General features: G+C 41.3%; 1 protein-coding gene across 7 annotated transcripts in view; it reads left to right on the top strand.

Moving 5' to 3' along the window:
• Window positions 1–360: 360 nt before the first annotated feature.
• galnt13 (UDP-N-acetyl-alpha-D-galactosamine:polypeptide N-acetylgalactosaminyltransferase 13) overlaps window positions 361–21,613 on the top strand; it is a 40,662-nt gene continuing 19,409 nt past the window's right edge. For 3 of the 7 annotated variants that reach the window (XR_008415996.1, XR_008415997.1, XM_053878144.1), the window contains exons 1-8: window positions 363–772; window positions 4,290–4,564; window positions 11,986–12,154; window positions 15,634–15,800; window positions 15,899–16,106; window positions 18,447–18,617; window positions 19,018–19,135; window positions 20,261–20,441. Coding sequence is in view for 5 of the 7 variants with exons in the window: in XM_053878144.1 (XP_053734119.1) it covers window positions 4,423–4,564; window positions 11,986–12,154; window positions 15,634–15,800; window positions 15,899–16,106; window positions 18,447–18,617; window positions 19,018–19,135; window positions 20,261–20,441 (1,156 nt within the window). In the remaining 2 variants the exon portion in view is untranslated. Of the gene's footprint in view, window positions 777–4,289; window positions 4,565–11,985; window positions 12,155–15,633; window positions 15,801–15,898; window positions 16,107–18,446; window positions 18,618–19,017; window positions 19,136–20,260; window positions 20,442–21,613 lie in introns of all 7 variants that reach the window. The other 4 variants (XM_053878140.1, XM_053878141.1, XM_053878143.1 and 1 more) reach the window with 3 other exon arrangements.

Raw genomic sequence — 21,613 nt, 5'->3', positions numbered from 1 at the left:
AAAAACCTTAAAAATGGCTTTAAACCTACTCACTTGTGTGAGCGTGATGTTGAGGTGACAAAGTAACAAAGAGTTACTAACTAACTAAATAACATTGACATTGATATCATTATTAACACGGTGTTTAGATGTGTTTAGACAGTTACACGTCTAACCGCCCCCCCCCGAAAAAAAAAAAAAAAAAAGAAATTGTCCTCTAACGTAGATCTAATTGTTTGAATGAAATCGAAAATAAAGACAGGCGTTGTCACACTGTGCACTGAGCGACTGGAGACCGTGACGCGCCCCTCCGATGACTGACGTCTGCCTTAGCCAATCAGCGCTGGACTACGGCGACGCCAGCATGTGTTGTGGTTGGATTGTGCTGCATATTATCTTCTCTTAGCTGCCACTGTCACTACATTCTGTCTGGCGACTGGCACCACGCTGTCGTGTCGGCACCCGGGTTGTTGCAGCAACGTCTCACCGGCACACACGTGCGTGTAAATCCGCGACTCGCCTTCATGTTTACCGGTTTACTGCGGCAAAACTGAATTCCCATCAAGGAGTCTGAACAGGTAGAGCCTCCAGTGGACGGACCATCCCCGGCTCTGGTCTGAACCGAGATGGACCTGAACTTGGGTGACGCTTTGGCTCCATTACCGGCGATGTTCATTCATTTTGTACACGTGTGAAGCCGCATATTGTCATGTCGTGTTGTCTACACTCAACATGTTGCCTGAGAGAGAGAGCCTGGACCAAGTCACCGACTCCCTACATCATCAGCCATAATGTAGGTAAGAGCATGTTTGGATCAGAATAAGAAATATATCCTCTGGTCAACCTCCATCACTTTTTTCCCCTGTTAAAATATGTATTTTAGCAGTGCATTTTTATCCCTCTCCTGAACATCTACCTGCTATAATAATCGTTGAATGAACCACTAGACTACTGACTATGTTATATTGATGCTTGAAAGCAGATTTATTAGAGCTCATGAATTGTTGCCTCTGGTTGTAAAGGAAGTTCCAGTCAATTGAGTTAATGGGCTTATTGTGATCTGATCTGTAATCCGCACCTGCCCTGGCAGGGCTGGTAGTGGTTGGCATGTAGCACATATCCTGTTTCATATCTCTGTACCGTGATGTGAAATAAGCTGACGTCTTTTCTCGACCTCAAAGTCGAGTTGAGGCACAAGTTGGATCCACTTTTGGACGAGAAGGGAAATACTGTTTCAACAACACAAATGAAAGGCTTTACCCTGCATTGTCCGAAACCCACTCTTGGACTCGACTTCTAAGCTTTGTCTGAATATCAAAATGATTTGAGTGTGGCCAGAACTTGATCGAAATGTTCCAAGTCGTGACATTCATGGCTCCAATGTTCACTGATCTGTGACGATAATGGGAAAACCTCAACTTCTTGAGGACACGCCTGAAGGTGTATTAGAGTAGTCTTTCTTGATCTAGTTCAGCCATCTCTGGTACATACCTAGGGAGAGGAACAAATGCTTGCAGTTCACGCACAGATTTTATCTAATTAATCTTAATCTTATTCCTTTTTTTTTTTTTCAAAAGGCACCCATCATACTAACAGTTCCGACTCTTATCATAATACATGATCTGATCTATTACATAACTATGGATCATCTTGCTAAGTCTATTGGGAATTTCTGAAGAGTTTCAGATACTGTTTAATTCCATCATTTTGTATGTTTTATTCCGTCCTCTCTATGCTTAACTGTGACGCCTCTCTCTTACCTCCAAAACAGATGTAATACTGCACTTGTTTGTCAGAGTAACTCTCTCTTGTAGTGATTCTACTTTAGAACAGGCTGTAGTTGTGATGGTGTGAAGATCAAAGAGGAAATGTAAGGGTTTGTAGATAACAGCATGACTGACATCCACCGGTTTCTTGTCGTTCCACCTCCCACTGCTGGTCTGCTTGGTGCTTTTTGTCTCTCTGTCTTCTGCATTCACTACTGATGCTATTTTTACAACATCCATTTGCTTATCCTATAACAATCATACAAGGAATTGAAAGTTTCTGAAGCTCTAAAAAGTTTTGCGTGAACCTTTCTCATGAAGCCAGCAGATGGTCTGACGTTCAAACGGCAAAGATCAGACGGAATCATTGATCTCTCCAGGTGATGTGCGTGTCGTATTCAGATGTGAATTTAGTCCGACCATTTTCATGGCTGCTCTCATTATCAGGAAGTCTAAATTTGCTCCGTGGAGCCCATCAAAGCAGCTTGACTTTGAAGTCTATAAATGGCGTCTGAACAGAACATCCGTGGCGCTGTGATCCGTGTCTGAAACTCTTGATGCAGCTGGATGGAGGCGGCCTTGTTTTTGAATGAGATAAGAGTAGCCCAGGGGCAGCGGTGTCAGCCCCAGTGATGGACCTTTAGGGAGGACAGTGTGCGTGACGCTGGTGAGAGGAGTGCAACTGAGAGCTGCACGCCAGACATGAGAGATGCCTCACTAGCTTGTATTTCAAAACCAACAAACAGAAAATGGTTGTTTGAAAAGTTAACCACAAGTTTGATTCGAAGCACAACTTGGGTTGCTTATTTTTGCAGGCCAATTTCTTCTTTCCTTCATAATGGTCACAGGCTTTGGCTTAAATGAGTTCGCTCAGCAGACTGTACTCTTCTTCGAGATCAGGTGAAGACCCTGGCCAGATAGAGATATCCGCCTTGTTCCTGGAGGAACTGCTGTATGAGCTTCACTCTGGTTTCTGGAGTGGTGACTGCAAATGTGTTTCAAATTGTTGGATAACAATTTATGTTTATCCCTTTGGTTTGCTGTTGCTTTCAAATATGGCTTTTCAATGTCACCTCCTCATGATTATAGCCTTTGTATACTCAAGGTTTAAGCCTTTCCAATACATGGCAATCTCTCACTTATGATACCAACGGTGAACCCATTTCATTTCTATTCAAATATTGTCATTTTGAAGCTGAATGTGGCAAACAGTGAGACAGTTATTAAACGCCTTTTGAATACAGTGAATTTGCGTTGTGAACTTTTATTGCAGAATGAAACTGTAGCCTTTGCTACCTGACATTTCCATCTATCTTAATATTAATGTGCTGGATCATGAATGCGCTGTGACAAATATCGGTTTAGACGTAGGGATCAGTCAGGTTGGACGTCACGTCGACACAGGGAGACATTCATGATCATGTATTTACACGTGAATCAATCTGAATCACTGTTATGCAGCAGATATTTGTAGACCGTGATTTTGCTGTGATGACACAGCCGCATTGAAAAAAGTGGCGTGATGTTTTTCATGTGCCCCCAGTTTTGGAGTTTTAATAAATAAATGAAAAAAAAATGATAATACTAGTCTGTATTTTGTATTGCTAAGACTCCTTGATGGGTTTTCATTACATGTATACAAAGAAATATATCAAATTTAGATTCCATATACTATCATAAAATACATTGTGATTCTTGCAAGGTTCTCATAAGTGGATCAAACGCTGTCGCCATCTTGTGACTTCATTGAAGGTACCAAACAACTGTGCGCTGAGGCAGTGGAAGTAGAGGCAGCGAATAATGACTGATTTATCAATGGCTTTTGAGGTAGAAGAACAGGTTCACATTGTTGTGGAAGCAACGACTCAGACTGTTGAGGTGGATAGCAACACTGAACAGTAAGGTATATTCAATATTAAACGTTGTTAATGATTGTCAGCAGTACAAAAACGTATAATGTGCTTGTACAAACAGAGGGACTGAAGGCCCATTAATGGTCCGTTTTTGTATCAAAATGTACACATGCTTGCATGTGTTCTTAACGTTGGTATTGCTGTTCACCAATATATCCAACAGGGGGAGCATCGCAGAGTCAAAGTCTATGACAACAACAAACAAACAATGCAACCGTGGAAGAAATATTGATAACGTACCTCTTGCAAAAAGAAAAACAGAGGCAGCCTTGTAGGAGGCGGTGGTCGGTGAGGCCAGTAAATATATTGCGACTGTTTCAAAACCTGTTGACCTGCAAACTTGGCTCTGAATTTGATTCTAATGTTTTTACATGTATGAAGGTTTGGTACTTGTGTTGAACGGCTCGTCTTCGGTCACCAGTAGACCAGGCCGCGATCTGGGCAGCTGGCGCAAAAAGTGTTCACAAAAAAACATTTGTATTGGTCTTATGCAACGGACTGACAAAATGAGCTGAACTAAAATTCGAAGGCATCTGTTTTTTCAACCCAGCTGATCGTGAGATTAAAAAAAGAAGAAAGGAAAAAATCCCTATCATTTCTGAATTTCCATTTTCTATTTTCTCTGTGCTAGGATGACTCCTCTGGGTCAAACCGGGCCCCTCTCTCCCTGGCAGTTACCTCACCTCATCTTCCAAGTTCCCGCACCTCATCAGCAGACTGAACACTCCTGAGAACTCTCTGCTGGCCCACGTCCCGCAGAGGCCATGCGGCGGTTCGTCTATTGCAAAGTGGTTCTCACCACCTCTTTAGTGTGGGTGCTGGTGGACGTGTTTCTGTTGCTCTACTTCAGCGAGTGCAACAAATGTGACGACAGGAAGGACCGCTCACTGCTCCCAGCCCTCCGTGGTGAGTTTACATCCTTGTTTTTTAATATGCCAATTTGAGGTTGTGGCCCTCCACTCATGTTCCTCCTCATCGGCCAATAAGATAACTTTGCATGAGTTCCTTTTTTTTATTATTAGCACCACTATTCTTCTTACACTTTGTGATCTTGACTGGGATTTATGCCACTCTGGTGCCACATGTAACTGACCTGCATGAAACTAAATTATTTTTTTTGATAGACTTATATATATTTTGATAGCTGACTAGTCGCCGACTATTTTAGCGCCTTTAGCAGCACTTCTGATAGCAGAGGCTTAAGAGGCAGCTCCAGAGCCACTTCTGTGGCTTGTCCTCCCTCGCATATGTGCGGAAAAATGAGGGTGATGTCATGACTTGTCCATGCATAAAGCAACTGATATAATAGTCAATTAAAGTCGGTTGCAGCCCTAATACAAGTGTATGACATCCATTCATTTCGGGTCCGTTCAGACACTTTTGTATGTTAAGTTATTTACGTTTCCCATACTGTATTGTTTTTTATAAATTCTTTGACACAACATGTCAACATGTTTTTTCTCACACTTTATTTGTCATACATTTACGTTTATTTTTTTCCACAAGTTGCACATTTTATTCTCAGTTTCTTTATATATATATATATATATATATATATATATATATATATATATATATATATATATATATTTCCCTTTTGTTAGTTTTTGTATCATTACATCATAACCAGTTAATTTTTTTATTATTCCTCTACTTTCATACAACTTACCATAAAAATACCTTATTTTCAGATAATCTTCACAATATATCACAGCCTTGAAATGAAGTCATAACCGACTTTGTTATCCTCTAAAGATACAAGTACATGCAGTCAAGATGAAAAGTATTGCTCGACCCCTATATCACTGTCTGTAGCTCAGACATGTAGTGGACTCGACACAAACCTATGAGCTTCTGCCTGCTGAATTCATGCCAATTCACTGGCTGACTGAAGTATTTGTATGACATTATTTTTCAATATAACTGATCATCACTGATGAAAGGAAATGCAATGGCAGTCATGGCAATTCTTCGCCATCCAGCCTCTCTGAATGTCGCTGTAGCGCTGCATCACTGACTCTCCTTAGAAGGATGGGATTCATATTCAAATTAAGACATTCATATTCCAAGTTCAGTTGTTAAAAAGTATTTGTCAAACACTTTTGTTCGAATGTCATAAAAAAACTCTCCGTCATATTCAGAATATGAATTAAAGTAAGTCTGAAATTTTTACTTTTCAGTGTTTCTGATTTAAATATTGAATAAAGTGACTGAAAATAAGGAAATGAATTTCCAGAGAGGAAAAACCTGTGCTGTAACTAGATGAAGGTTCCTTCTAAGCCATTTCCGCGAATCAATCTCATTAGCAAATTTTGCTTTCCAAGAGATGAATAAGGGATAATGAATGGGAAATATATAAATAAATGCAAGTGAGCCAGATTTTGGCAGGCTGTCTGACGATCCTGCTGGCTCTCTTTCTGTTACCGTCCCGCTCTCCTTTGAGTGCTCCATGTCTCAGAATGAATTGTTTTCAGAACCAACAACAAGCCACATGCTATGTTGCAGTTTTTCTCAGTCGCTGTGGTACATTTCTCTAATCGTCCTCGGCGATAATGTGCATGACTCAGAATTTCTATAGCAGATATTCCTTAGTTCGCCCCTCAAAAGTAAATATCTGTGTCAGTAAGAGTAGTCCTCAGCCCTATAAAGCTGTCTTGCATGTGATACGACTGCAATACAAATCACAAAAATTGAGTTTAAACGGCTTTAAACGTTTAGAATATACTGTGTACTGCAAATGGATGACTGAGTAGACATCTATTATGTTTGCCTATGTTAACTTTGTCTCTGTTCTGCCTTCATACTCCTCCATCCAAGCAGCCTCACTCCTCTTTTCACTCCTTCCTTTTTGAATCTTTGTAACATTGTGTTGTACTCCGGCTAATATGACTGTATGTACCTGCCAGTTGGTGTTTGCCTTTGAGCTGTATCAAAACACTGGCGGATCATTGGTTCATCTGATGCTTCACACATTTCTCTTCGATAGAAGGGAAGTCAGGATTCACCTACAGGTCATTTACCAAGCACATATCGTAAGGACACCATTATATAAGGTATCTTTACGTGGCGGTTGCCAGAGGCTTATAACGCCTACACACTGAAGAGTTTAAAGCCTGGGAATCATAGAGTTTATTTTTTTTTTTACTTAAGTGACATATACAAGGCTACACAGCTTAGCAATAATGTTGCCAACACCTGCCTAGTAGCATTTGCTTTTTTCTGTAGTATGTTTATAGATTCTCCAAATGTAAATAAATATTAAAATAAAATGAGTCATTCAAGCTATTTTTAATATAAATGTCTTAATATGATAAGAAACAACTGTATATAGAGGTATGTTTTAATCTTCTTTATTTTGCGTATTAACTACATATAATGAGTCTTATCCTATTAAAAAAGTCTATGAAACAGAGTGGTGGAAAAATGTTTTCGCACTCCTCATGCATTGTACTGTGTCCTATTGGCTGCAGTATTAATATTAATTTGATGATTTGATGGTTTATTTAATTTTTTTTTGTTCACTTTTGAACACATTCTGTCATTTTGTCAATCTTGAGAACCGATGTATTTCATTCACTGTTGTTGGTTTTTCTTATAAACCATAAACAACAAGTAAAAACAAACATCACCCCCCAAATAAAGAAAACGTAAAACATGTCAAATATTTCGTGATAATATTGGTGGCTGTGTCTGAAAACATTTTTCTGCTCATGGGTGTCGTTGAATCAACTGTCCAGGGAGAGTGTGAGGAAGAGGTGAAGAAGCGGGTGCAGGCAGGATGGAATCATTGGAGAAAAGTGTCAGGTGTGATGTGTGACAAAAGGGTGTCGGCAAGGATGGAAAGGAAAGTGTCCAGAAAGGTGGTGAGGCCAGCAATGTTGTAAGGTTTGGAAACAGTGGCACTGAGGAAAAGACAGGAGGCAGAGCTGGAGGTAGCAGAGATGAATATGCTGAGCTTCTCTCTGGGAGTGAGCTGGATGGATAGGATGAGGAAGCAGTATATCAGAGCGTCAGGTGTTTAGGAGACAAAGTCAGAGAGGCTAGATGGAGATGGTTTGGACATGTACAGAGGAGAGAGAGCCAGTACATTGGTAGGAAGATGTTGAGGTTGGAACTGCCAGGCAGAAGGTGGAGAGGAAGGCCAAAGAGGAGATTGATGGAGGTGGTGAAGGAGGACATGAGGTTTGTAGGTTTGAGAGAAGAGGAAGCAGAGGACAGGGTGAGATGGAGGAAGATGATCCGCTGTGGTGACCCCTGAAGAGAGAAGCCGAGAAAGAGAAAGAAGACAGAAAAATATAGTTAAATTATTATATTCAGACAATTGTGGCATCAAATGTGCGTTGACAGCGTCATTGTTCTTGTGCATGTGCGTGTGTCTCGCTATCAGCTAATTTCCTCGCATGCCCTCGAGTAAGCAGGTTTATAAGAAGCTCACTAAGCTGCTTTTAAGGTCAGAGTGAGGCAGAGCAGCCTGCTACTGAGACTGATTATCATCCAAAAGTCGAAGGTTACAGCAAATCTGCCGCGCTTGACTAATGAATGATACAGTGACAATACAAAAACACGCCTCGTGATTTGCATGGATAGCGTGAACCGGAGATGACTCATGTGGCTGTGCGCTTGAACGCCAGTTAACAGAGGACATTACTTTAAAGTGTGTTTTGGTTTTTGACAGCCTAACGTTGTTATTGAAAAAGAAAAAAAATCCAAGTATTTTGAGCTTAAACTTCCATCTCTGATCAAAACACTTTAAGTGTTTGGTGCGCTTCCTTGCTCAGATGATACAAAGCAAGTGACATTGTGCGACCAAAAGGTTACTGGGCTGAGCCTTAGTCTCTGAGCCTTTAGTCTTGTGTACTGCCGATGCTGTGAAGGTTAGTGTAAACCAGACGGTTACATTCACGATGCAGAAAAAAAGAGAAATTGAATAATACCTCTCCACATAATCCGCCTGCCATGAAGCAAAGGGAAGTAAGCATTTAAAAAAGGAAGTAAAAGGATGCTCTTTACTGTATTATTGTAAAGTGTTTTTAGGCTATTCCTTTGATCACTTTATTTATTTCAAACTCCAAAGGCATAACAAGGATTTAGCACGACTCAAATGTATTTGTTTTAGTTGCGATAACTTGAACCACTTCATACTTTATTGATCTTCTTATGGCTGTTTTGTCATTATAGCAACCACATCTTTGTTACTAGAATAGGCAGATTGGCTTCGTGGTGTGTGCAGTTCCCTGTGACTTCTAGTACATAGTTTGTAGCCGGGCAGGTTTGCAAAGATAGTACATTAAGCCCACTTATTTACCCTTCCCTTTATTTTAGACCTTGGACTGTACTGAAAAAGTCATGAAAGACCATGAATGCTGGAGGATATCAGTATTTTATTCAACAACAAAAATTGAATTAGAAAAAGCATAAAGAGGAAGTGAAGTCATGGCTAGTGCGCTTCCTTCATGCTGCATGATTATAATATAATATTTCACTCCAGACTCAGCTCTGGTGAAGTTTGACAGTCAGAGCAAGAAGCAGAATCCTTGCCTGAATTCTCTGGGTCTGATGTGATTATGAAAAAATATTTGTCAGACAGTCATGCAGACAGTCTGAGTGCTTCACTATGTCAGAGGAGACAGTCACAGCAACCCATGCCCAAGTGCTTGAGTGTAGTTTTGCAATGTTTACACACTATGTGCGTGACGTCCAGCTTGCATTCGGTAAAACCCGAAATGACGCCAAACTCTGGCCTCTTTTCCTCCTTTTCAGCCATGTTTGTTTTGGTGCATTGTTTGTGTGTGCGTTCCAGAACCGGCTATGTGTTGATGTCAAGACAAATAATTATTTATTTATTTTTATCTATTGTAGGACATTTTAAATCGATGTAAATGTAACAAGTAAGAATCTGTGCCATGTGAAGCCTAATTTTTTTTGGCCCACTTCTATTCTTGATAGCTGCTTTTAGTATTTTTTGTGTGTGTTTTAGGACTCACAAATGTGAGTCCCAATTGTGACACCATTGGTAATCATAGTGAGAAGTCAGCAGTGAGACACGTATTTGAGAGGAATATCTTTTATCATCCATTGTTTATCGTCATTTCAGAAGTGTGCACTGAACCGAAGGCTGCCCTTCTGGTCACAGGGTTCGCCTTGGAGTAGATTGCGGTTGCTAAAAGGATGATGACCCCTGATCTAACCCCATCATGAAAAAAAACATTATTAATGTTTGTTCTTTTTTTTATTAATTTACTTTTTTCATATACTATTTACATGGAAAGAAAAAGTGTGCATGTGTCTCCCACCTGCCAACCCATATATCTCTTGGAAAGATCACAACGTAAAGCATTTCTATCTCTGACAGAAGTCAGTGTGGAGTGGTAAAACAGTTTAGAAATATTGAGATGAAGCTGTTGGCCGACACATTGAATTAGATGCTGTGACGTGACATCCCGCCTGCAGATTTCTGAGCTAGAATTTATGGTGAAAGAAGAGGAAAAATGTTGTGATGCGTTAATGGGCATTAAGAATTGAAATGACAAGGATTCAATAAGATAGTGGAAAGACAGAGCAAGCAAAGGCAGGAAGATGGGAAGATATTGACAAATAAACAAGAGACTTATTTTATTGGCGTTGTTTGTGTTTGAAATATCACCGATTGTAATGAGCTCAACTGCTTGGGATCTCTTACAAACACGCACACATGTTTGCATTGCTATCCCTGTGGGGACATTGTGAGGTTTCTCATTGTCATAACCCTTTCCCCAGCCTCCCACTCTAAACCTAACCATCCAAAACGTATGGCTAACCTTAACCAGGATCTAAACCAAACTTAAACCTACTGATAATAACCCCACTATTCTGAAGTCTTCATCCTCAAAAGGTCCTGAATGAAGGCAAGGTCCCCACATGGATAGTGTTTTGTCAAGGATCAGAAATAGAAAAGGCAGGATAAACAAGTACACACACACACACAGGTCATGAGGTAGAGGTTGTGCAGCAGTGAAGTCATTCTAATCAGTCAGAATACAGTCAAATCCTTTGTTTATCCAGGTGAAACTACTGACCGTCCCCAAAATGAAATCACTGCACTTGTTTTTGACCTACTTTGTTTCTGAACAAACACACAATTTAACTAGTGAATGAACGAATGGACAAGTGAAGTGAAAATATGTAACCAACCTAACTCATGTAACTTTCTTTAATGATAAGCGCTCAGTTTTAAAAAATCCTCTATGTCATGTGTTTATCAGTAGTTTTAGATTGGGGCCAGAGAGAAGCACTGCAGCTGTCAAGCTGTGTCAACCAGATTACACCATTGTCCAAATGGACAGTGTCAGCAGCTCTGTACTGCAATAAGGCCTGATCGTTCAAGTTAAACAATCAGCTGACACCAGCCCACTTCCGCGGCGGGTTGAGAGGAATCCTCTTAACCTGAGGGGACTGCAGCGCAAATGAACTGTGCGTCCCTCTTTCATGGAAATCGCTGCCTGGGCTCTTAGAGATTATTAGAGATGGAGAGAGGGCGCTGTCATAAACCCTCGCTGGGTTATTTACCTTTAGCTTAATGGTAAGGGAGTAGCTGGGGGGAAGCCTCGGTAAACTGTGGCAGCATATAGGAGAACAGTTTCTATTAATATGTTCACCACACTTTGAAAGCACTGATAGATTAAATGGAAATTAAATAGAGCTGCCAGACTGTACAGTGCCTAATACCCATCCAGCCCAAACCATGGCAACAGTCAGGCAGCTTAGCAGGAGAGGGGGTGGGGGGTTATTGCAGTACTGATGTGTGAGATGCATATGCACATTTGAGAGACAGGGAGAAGTTTTTTTTTCAGTGGGAGATTGGGTGTAAAGCCTGTACCACTGCTGAATTACTGAATGCTGTGGACATGTTATATGAGAAACACTTTCCAAACAATGGTTTTAGATCCTTTGACCTCGACTTTGCAAAAAGGGTTGAATGCCCAAATTGTTTATACAATAGTAATCTGAATTGTAAATAAATAAATCAAAATAACACATTTAGAAACATGACTTTAGAAAGAAATCTTCAAGGATAAGAGCTTGAAAGATGCAACCCTAGGAGGTTAGTCCGGGCTCATTATCTTCATCTGAATTGCAGCTGTAATGTTTTACAGCTCAGCAGTTCATCTAATGTTATTCCCTGTCATAATGTGCTGCTGCAATCTTGTCATAATGTCCAATGTGAACACAGGCTGCAACCCGGAAAACTTTCATCCACAGTTTTAAATTTGAAACAGCTCAGCGTGTCTCCATGGAATCCTTATCGCTTCTTCTTTCCCTTTTTTTCCATGCCTCTGCTAATGACGCAGCGGTCATATCTAGGAGCCACGAGGGTCCCGGAGAGATGGGCAAGGCGGTCAACATCCCCAAGGACGACCAGGAGAAAATGAAGGAGCTTTTCAAGATAAACCAGTTTAACCTAATGGCCAGCGACATGATTGCTCTCAACAGGAGCCTGCCGGATGTGAGGTTGGATGGGTGCGTACTTTCAACAACCTTTAGTTGCCAAATAATTGCTTTAGCTGTGCGACTCATTAAAAATGATTTCACTTCTTAATTTGAGAGTTTAACCCTAATGTTACTGCTTTGTACGGCTGTAGAATAGTTTTTTTTTTCCCTGATTCCAAAATAAATTGTATTTTCAGTAGGGCTGCAACGATTAGTTGACGTTATCGATAATGTCGACAACAAACATTTCTCAACGTCAAAATCTGTGCGACGTGCTGCTGTTGGTGTAAACACACACGGGCCGCAGGATGGCCGTCGAGAGCTAGTTGTTATTCAGAAGCAGTGAGAAAATATCACATTGTTTGGAGTCGTTGCGATATGTTTTGGTTTTGCCACGCCCCCCAAGCTCCACGTCACCACCTCCGACTGACCACCTCAGTCACAGTCACGGAGGAGTGGCGACAGGTTGTAAAGTGTTAAAAAGTGTTTTGTTTGCGAAGATGACGTGTCTAAAGGATGAGCAAACCCCTTTGACGCCATGGTAGAACGATGAAAGAGTGTTTAGATGTAGTGAAGTGTCCTCAGTCTCTCTCCTCCTCCTAATAATAACCAGAACTGAACTAGGGAGCTACACTGAACACATCATTTTAGATTACTATTCAAATAAGACCTTTTGATGTGGATGTTGATCAGATATTTTATATGGGATACATATGTGTTTTCAGCAGCTGAAAACTCCGGTCCTCAACAACAGAACACAGCTGCTCGTCCAAAAGAGTGAAGTCTATTAGCTAATCTGTTGCCTAGTCACTGTCAACATTTCTCAGCTGCTCTCAGACTTAACCTTTTCTTGCCAATTCCATAGGGGTCTGACTGAAACTCTCTGATATTTTCCCTGTGCCATTAGATTTCTATTTAAAAGTCCTGTGTAATCCATGTGCCAGAAGTTATTAATACCCTTCCTGAAAAGCAATAGATGTTTCTGAAAATAGAAACTACATTGATAGAAACTCACCAGCACGCTTGTTTCTTCTTGGTTAGTGAATATAGAGGTGTACTTCATTTTTATCATTTCTGTGGTGTTTTAAAGGAAAGGAAGCAAAGAATGCTGTCTCATCATATCCATTACAAAATGCAGTAATCGCTGCACTTCATAGTCTGCGTAGTGAATTTTTTATAGGTCGATGCAGAGTTCCTGGTTGCCATTTCTGACCTAGATTTGGCTCAGTTGTGTCAGTCTTGTCATTCTGAATAGACACAGCTGTGCTTGAAACAGGAACTCATCTGCAACGCTGTGCCGCTGCCCATCTTTGTGTTGCTGTCTCATTCTTTATTTACTCATCCCTGCATGTCTCATCTCTCATACGGCCAAAGACACAATTTTGTTGTAGTGAGAAACAGAAGCTTTTGTCAAGATTTTAGCCTAAAGTGTTAAGGCTCAGTCCTGGTTCTGGCCTTTCTCGCCATTTGTGTTTCAGACTGAACCAACAACATGATCTAGGCTTGTGTTTGGATTCAGTCTGAAACACTGCTTTACCCTTCCACAGCCTTTGATGCACCGGTTGAAAAGCTGGGAATCAGAAATGCATGTATTTTGCTTTGTTAAACCCAAAATGAGTTGGGGTGTCTGCTGATTTCAAGGGTTAAGTTCTACATGTAAGCAACCTGAGAATTCAATTACTATTAGAGTCTTGGTTTATACGATTCGCTTCAGCATTTAGCAAAAAAATTGATGTGGTGAATTCATTCAAATAACCTTTCACCTCACCACCAACCACAGTCCAAGTCAAACTTGGAAATGTTAAATAATATAACTGCAATGGCTTTTGGATGACATCAAATCCGACATATCCAGCTACTTTCCCCGTGGTTTTATAGCCCAGGACGACCATTGATCGCATAGATTGTGTTATTCCAGTATCTACAGCCTCTATAGCTATACTGAGCTGCGGTTAGCAGGGAGCGCCAATGTGTTGGCACAGAGCGCAAAAGAGGCTTTTGTCCCGCCTTTCGAGCCAAGTGACTAAATATGTATATATATTACAGAGTAATACATTTTCTTGCAGGCAACCTGGTCCTTGTTCTTTAGCTTCTTCTTCTGTTAAATGAGAAAAAAAAAACTTGTTTTATTTATTTATCATTTACTCACCAACGTATCATTTCTCCCACATCTCTGCGCGGATTCAATCCTCAGCTCCGTTTGCGTCGCTCTCAGCGCGGTCTCCTCTTGAGCCAGTGCGCGGGCACGGAGACACGGGCAGGCGCATTACACCGGGCTCTCAAGTCTCTCCCATGCAGCGTATGACGCGCGTATTTTAACGACTTCTTTCTGTAAAACTCACTTGTGCTTGCTCAAATTGTGCATATACGATGAACAAATTAGGGATGGTGGGTGACACATATACGCGTTGGAGATGCGTGTGCACGCGAGGGTCGGACCCTGGCGGTACCGGTTACAGAGACTACACGCTGGTCAAGTGAAGACATTGATAAAGAACAGTGTAGTATGTGAAGTAAATGTATTTGTTGGATAGATTGGCCTCAACAACATGAGGTAGTGCTACGGTGGCCTCAAGTGGACCAAGTGTCACACTCGATGTATTCATGAGGTCCATCAGTCAGTTTGAGAAAGAATAAATAACAGATAAAATTGATGTCCAGCATCTTCCACTTCGTAATGTGACTTCAATATCAAGATGGAACTGTGTCAGTGTACTTGAATGTGAAGATTCTAGATGTATATTTTGGATATAATATACAGTGCCTGACCAAAAAAAAAAGTCGCCGCCTGGATCCTGGATCTGGGGTTGCTGCAGTTGGTCAGGTCTAGGTTCAGCAGCATTATGTGCTCCAAGAATGAGGTCAGCTGACTACCTGAATATATAACCTGAATGACCAGGTTATTCCATCAGTGGATTTTTTCTTCCCTGATGGCACGGGCATAGTCCAAGATGACAGTGCCAGGATTCATTGGGCTCAAATTGTGAAAGACTGGGTCAGGGAGCTCCCCATCCCCATCATTTTCACACCAGAGTCCTGACCTTCACCCCATTGAGAATCTTTGGGGTGTGCTGGAGAAGGCTTGTGCAGTGGTCAGACTCTACCATCATCAGTGCAAGATCTTGGTGAAAAATGAATGCAACACTGGGCGGTAATAAATCTTGTGACATTGCAGAGGATGCGTGCTGTAATCAAAGCTTAAGGCGGTCCCTTTATTTTGGTGGCGACTTTTTTTTTTGGCCAGGCAGTGTATTATTACATTGAATATATAACCCTGTGTGTTTGACGCACTTGAACTCAGCTTCCTATCTGTTTACCAGGAAATGGGTATGATGATGGGTCCTGCCGCTCTCATAATGTGGGAAAAATCGATTTTGGGGAGAAATATCGATATTGTCGCGAAAAAAGAAAATGCAAGATATTTGAGAATCCTTTCCCCCTCAACACTTATATAGATAGTAATTAATAAGTAGGGGATTTTCTAATGTTGATCCTCTTTGTCTTGCTAGCTGCAAAACCAAAGTGTACCCGGACGACCTGCCGAACACCAGTATTGTCATCGTCTTTCACAACGAGGCGTGGAGCACTCTGCTCCGGACGGTCCACAGCGTCATCAGCCGCTCGCCAAGACACTTGCTTATGGAGATCATTCTGGTGGACGACTTCAGTGAACGAGGTTGGTGTTCTGTCGCGCTGTAGAGGAGGCCAATGAATTCTGTGGCAATGAGTGGGAGCAGATGTAAGTGAACAAGACTTTATTTACTTTGTTTTCAGACTTTCTGGGGAAGAAGTTGGAGAACTACGTCCGGACACTGGAGGTGCCAGTGAGGGTCTTGAGGATGGAGCAGCGCTCTGGTCTGATCAGAGCTCGGTTGAGGGGCGCGGCTGCCACCAAAGGTCAGGTCATCACCTTCCTGGACGCTCACTGTGAATGCACCATCGGCTGGCTGGAGCCACTTCTGGGGCGCATCAAAGAGGACAGGTATTGTCTGCTGACTCGTCCAGTTTTTTTTCGAAAGAGCTGATAAAGAGGTCTGGATGGAGATGAGCAACCAAATTAACCTTTTAGGTCTGTCTTCACAACCTGCTATCCTTCACTTCTTCCTCAGCCTTAAGGGTCCCCTCTGTTTTCACTCTCAAGACTGCCCTCCTCCTGCTCACCTCCAGTCACCCTGTCATTGTAAATGGCATTAAAAGACGACAGCTGTCTAATGCTGGACTCATTCAAGGCCAAAGGACCTGGTAATCTCTGGCTGAGGGTCCTGAATCTCACTCAGAACAGTTGACAGAGGTGTCTGGGCACCTTTTCAATGTTTCCTTGACACTGAAAAATGTGAAAGCCGTCCTGCTATCTGACATTATCAAATTGATTTCTCCACCCTGCTGTGCTCTAGAAGCTCATGTTACGCTACCTATGAAGTTTCCTAAAAAAAGCTGTGGCTTTGTCAAAGGTGTTATACCAACCATATTCAATAGCTAAGAGAATAGACTGGAAGATAACTGAAGTCTTGCTTCTAGCAGGGCCCGGAAATGTGAGCTTCACAAAAGCTTTCACAATTGTATGTGTGCATTTTTGTCCTCCTCTTTGTTGTGCCACTCTGTTGTCATTCTGCAGCTTCACCCTGCAGCTCAGGGATGCCAGTCACTTGCCATCTGTTGGAGTTTCAAGTCAAATTGATCTGGTCCAATATCCCTTTTCCCCTCTAGTGAACGCTGTGAGAATTGATTTCTCAGCAAATTGCCCATTTATTTTTTTGCTGCTACTGCACCAGCATCTCTTTTCTCAGTGCCTTTTGTGATTTTCTAAACTTGGGGTGTGCAGTTCAAAGAGAAGTGCAACATTTGGACTGACTTGGAAGAAAATGCCTGCATGATAGGGATGATTTTTATCATCAGTTTATTAAGGGAGGTAGGTGGGATGCTGACTGCTGAGAAAGGTGACTTACAAAACAAAGCAAAGCGTATTAGTAAATCATATTATTACCTAAAGTAATTTCGAGCCACTTGTAAAATATGATCACTTCTCAATTGACTTGAAATAAGTTTAGTAACAAAATGTATGCATAGTTTGAGATAAAATTGTTTTGTGCAGAAACATAATAAATGAAATAAATGTGTGTACAAGCAAGAAATAAAATCCGTGTGAAAGAGAAAGAGAGACATTTGGCAGGGGAATATATTTTGAGGAAATGAAAAATCTGCGTCAAGTCACATGCTTGCCTTCAGAACTTCCCTAGACTTCAGAGCAGTGTTCCAAGCATTCTGGTACTTTAAATTATTCAGTATTTAAAACACTAAGTAATGTTGTGGCATTTACCGCCATGAAACAGTTTCAAATAAAGGTTGTAGTAGTTATTATTTTTTTTTTTTTTACACATTTTGAGGACTTAGCGTGGTAAAAACAATGACAACTCTTTGTATGTTGGCTGCCTGATTCATAGTCTGGGTCACTTTTCACAGAATATTGTGTCATCGTCATGAACTTGAATGAAGCCCTCCTCTTTTGTAAAGCTGCCTGCTCATTTAAAGTGAACACGCTCCCCAGCTGGAATTTTAAAATAGCTTTAATTAGCTTTATAAATAATAAGTCCTGGAAAGGAGAACTAGGCTGCGAAACGAGGTTAGCGTATGTACAAGCAAATGTGTACACATGCAAGAATGTCAGGTTATGACTTAGACACCTAAAGACAATATAGAAGAGTGACGATATCATGTATGTAATGCATGTGTTTGTGTGGGATCTGAACACATTAGGATGGGAGTTTTTGCTCATGGAAAAACGCATTTCTCTCAAAGCAAACTGAACTTTGACACATAATTGTCATGTGTCTGTTCATTTTGATGTTCATTAATGAATAGCTTGACCAGAGTTTTCTAATAATGAAGTGTGCCGTTGAGAGTAATGTTCTCCAGCACTTCTCTAAGTTAGTCACATGTCATGCAATATAATAACAATACTACTGCTGCTACTACTGCCACTAATCAGAATACTATTTTATTTTTTATGACGCTACTATTGTTCGTGATCTTGCTGGCTTGTGTTTCAAAAAAAGTAAACCTGAGAGTTTTAATACATTTTAATAGAGTTTGGTAATGACAACATTACTGTGTCTGTGTGCAATTGAGAATGTTAATAACATATAAGGTGGCAGCTTAGAGGTACACAACAAAAGTAGTGTCAATATTCAGCATGTGAATCACAAACAATACCTACTTTGATTTGTGATATCAGTTCAAAGTGATTTGGATCCAAATCTACCTTGGATCCTGAAAAGGAGGTTGAAGTAACTGGCATGACACTGATTACTTTTTGTGGTTCCAGGACGGCAGTTGTGTGTCCCATCATCGATGTCATCAGCGACGAGACGTTCGAGTACATGGCAGGCTCTGATATGACTTATGGGGGATTTAACTGGAAGCTGAATTTCCGCTGGTACCCTGTTCCTCAGCGGGAGATGGACCGACGGAAGGGAGACAGAACACTGCCTGTCAGGTACACAAAAGAAACGCCTTTTACCTGTCTACAGCCAGCTAATTCCCCTTTTCTCTGCCGCCACCTACTTTCTGACGCTTTTGTGGTTTCCTTTTTTTTTCTGGCTTTTCGGAGGGTGTGATGTTTGTGATAGGAACCACCTGACAAAACATCCCTATCTGAACTCTGGACTTTTCAGTATTTTTAGATGGTTACAGATAAAACAGTGAGACAAACTCTTCTCTCAGCAGGTTGTGAATAAAGGGACATTACTACTTACTTCAATTTGTAGTTGAAACGTCAGTGGTACTTGTGTATTTAGCATTCTGTGTTGCTGTACAATGGAAAAAGAAGCCCCAATGAATAAACTGAAAAGTAGCATCCGGTCGAAACTTGTCTGACTCCACTGTGTCTTCCTCAGGACTCCAACGATGGCTGGAGGACTTTTCTCTATCGACAAAACATACTTTGAGGAAATCGGAAGTTATGACCCCGGGATGGATATTTGGGGAGGAGAGAACTTGGAGATGTCCTTCAGAGTGAGTTGTTTTATTCTTATTAATGAGATATTTTTGTAGAGAGTGCCTGGCCTAGATATGGCTTAATCAGGAACTTCAGAAGTCGCTTAATATTAAAATTGGCTTTGACTGTATGAAGTTTGTTCCCAATGCTGAGTTATTGAGCTCAGGAGGCACTACACTGCTGGTTATGTGAGGATCAACCGTGGGGGAAAAGCCTGCTTCCAGACATGAAATTTAACACTTTTTATCATTATTTTCTTTGCATTTTGGGATCTTCCTTTCGATTTTAGTGATATTGGTGTGATATTAGCGATATTTACCGCAGGTTTTATTATTTCTTCCGCCACCGGTCTCAGAGAGGAGCAGCTGTTGCGCATCTGCCACCGTGGTGTGGTCTGCCTGAATCGCTCGTGTGAAACTCTGCAGTAGGAGACATAATGGATAGCCACTGTCTGGATCATGACTGTAGATGTTTGTCAAACAGTCGGGTTCAACAGAACAGATTGCTGGGCTTCTGTTGTCAGGGGTGACCATCGATTCCCATGTTAAACATATCACCCATTCTTCGTATAGACATGGAAACAGATTTCACTTGACTGGTTTACATTAAAAAAAAAAAAAAATCTAAGATAGAAGATTCTATCTAAGATGAAAATCTAGATAGAATACAAGCGAGTAATATGGTTATTAATAATTGAAAATAAATAAATAAGTTAACATGTCAACTAAACTCACTAATGGCAGACTGAAGTCTTTGTAGGAAAAAAAAGGCAAATATTTAAGCACTGTTGGCAGATGTATCAAATATGACTCATATAGCTGAAAATAATTGTATTGTTATTTCAATATTTCCAGTGGAAGAGATCAATATCTCTCGTTCAAAAAGTATGGGAGTGGTTGAACCATGCTTGTTTGACATTACAAATTGACAATGTATATTGTTACTGTGCTCATACTAAAGGCAACATACTACAAAAAAATGTGGAATATATTGTATTATAATTATTATTTCATTTTTCTTCTTCCTGCACCCACTCACACGGTTTTGTTCACTATTTAATGTTTCAGCAGTAAGGTGGAACTAAAGCTGTTTGTGTTGGAGCTGTGCTGTTGTCAAACTGCTCCACTACTGTGTTGATGCAGATTTGGCAGTGTGGAGGCTCTTTGGAAATAGTCACATGCTCCCATGTTGGTCACGTTTTCCGGAAGGCTACTCCATACAGCTTCCCCGGGGGAACAGGTCACGTTATCAACAAAAATAACAGACGCTTGGCTGAAGTGTGGATGGACGACTTCAAGGACTTCTTCTACATCATATCTCCAGGTATGGAAGAGTTTCTTCATGTTCTCACCAAACGCTACTTGGTGACCCGCAGGTCATATGTGAGTAGTTGGTTACTGGACGCTAAACCTGGCTCCCAAGTTGTGGTGGCGTCTCAGAGTTTATAGCCTTTGATCAACTGTGGATGTCTATGAAAACCAAAAAAAAAAAGAAGAAAAGAATTGGGCACAGCCGTCTCTAGATCCTTCAGAGGTGCCATTAGCTTGCATCCCAGTAAGATATTGGCTCCAGTTAGCTACGTCGGTGGGAATTGTATTGAGTACGGATTCACAAATGCCGCCCCAAACTTGCCACAAACCCCCCCTTACTGTTGCGTTGTTTGTCAGGACTCTACTCTTGGTGTGAACGAGCAATGGCAGCACCTTGTTGGAGAGTCATGGGAAGCAATATAATGCAGTGACAAACTGTAATTCAGTACTGCAAAATACTTCATCAATAGTATAATTTGTCTGCTGTCGATAAGAAAGTGATTCATGTATTGTTTGCTTGTGTGCTCAATGTTTATGAATTGTTAAAGCTGACACTTTGGTGATTCTGCAAGCTTTTCGAGCTTAATGATCCGCATTAATCAGGTCGCTGGCAGATGTAAAACATAATTGATGATAATCACAAACATGGCTCATACGAGCGGGCGACTTCTGGACGGATGACAGGCCCTCCGTCTGTTGACTAGTGATGTGATTACCCTTTAGCAGGCCGTGGTTTCCCTGCAACCTCTGGTTAAGTGTTTCAGATGTCAGCCAACCTTCATGGGATGGTTCGTATTCCGCCGCCCTCACTCCACACATCGTGACCTTCTCCTCCGCCCAAGCTGGATGCTACGCTGGCGGCTTTGGAGGAAGAGCTCGGTTGTGATGGATGAGTCTTTGTGGGTTTTGTGGCCCTTCAATGATTGCCGGTTCCCTCAGGATATGAGGAAGAATGGTTCGGGCCAAGCTGCATCCAGACCTCACTTATAGAACAGAGGAACGCTGCACTATTCCTGGGCTGAGGTTCGGGCTAGGCACAGATTGATTCTATTAAAAGAGCATCTCCCTCTTCTGTTCGGGTGGTGCTGAGATCATAGGGACTATTTATCTTCTGCAGCATGTGCAATCGCTCCAGAGAAAACTGCAGGAGGAATGAGCTGCTCTTACCTGCCAAATCGAATTTTC

The sequence above is a fragment of the Synchiropus splendidus genome, chromosome 10, assembly GCF_027744825.2.
Source record: "Synchiropus splendidus isolate RoL2022-P1 chromosome 10, RoL_Sspl_1.0, whole genome shotgun sequence".
In the NCBI taxonomy this organism is placed as follows: domain Eukaryota; kingdom Metazoa; phylum Chordata; class Actinopteri; order Syngnathiformes; family Callionymidae; genus Synchiropus; species Synchiropus splendidus.
The sequence above is the reverse complement of the archived record's forward strand: the minus strand, read 5'-3'. Positions and strand labels throughout refer to the sequence as shown.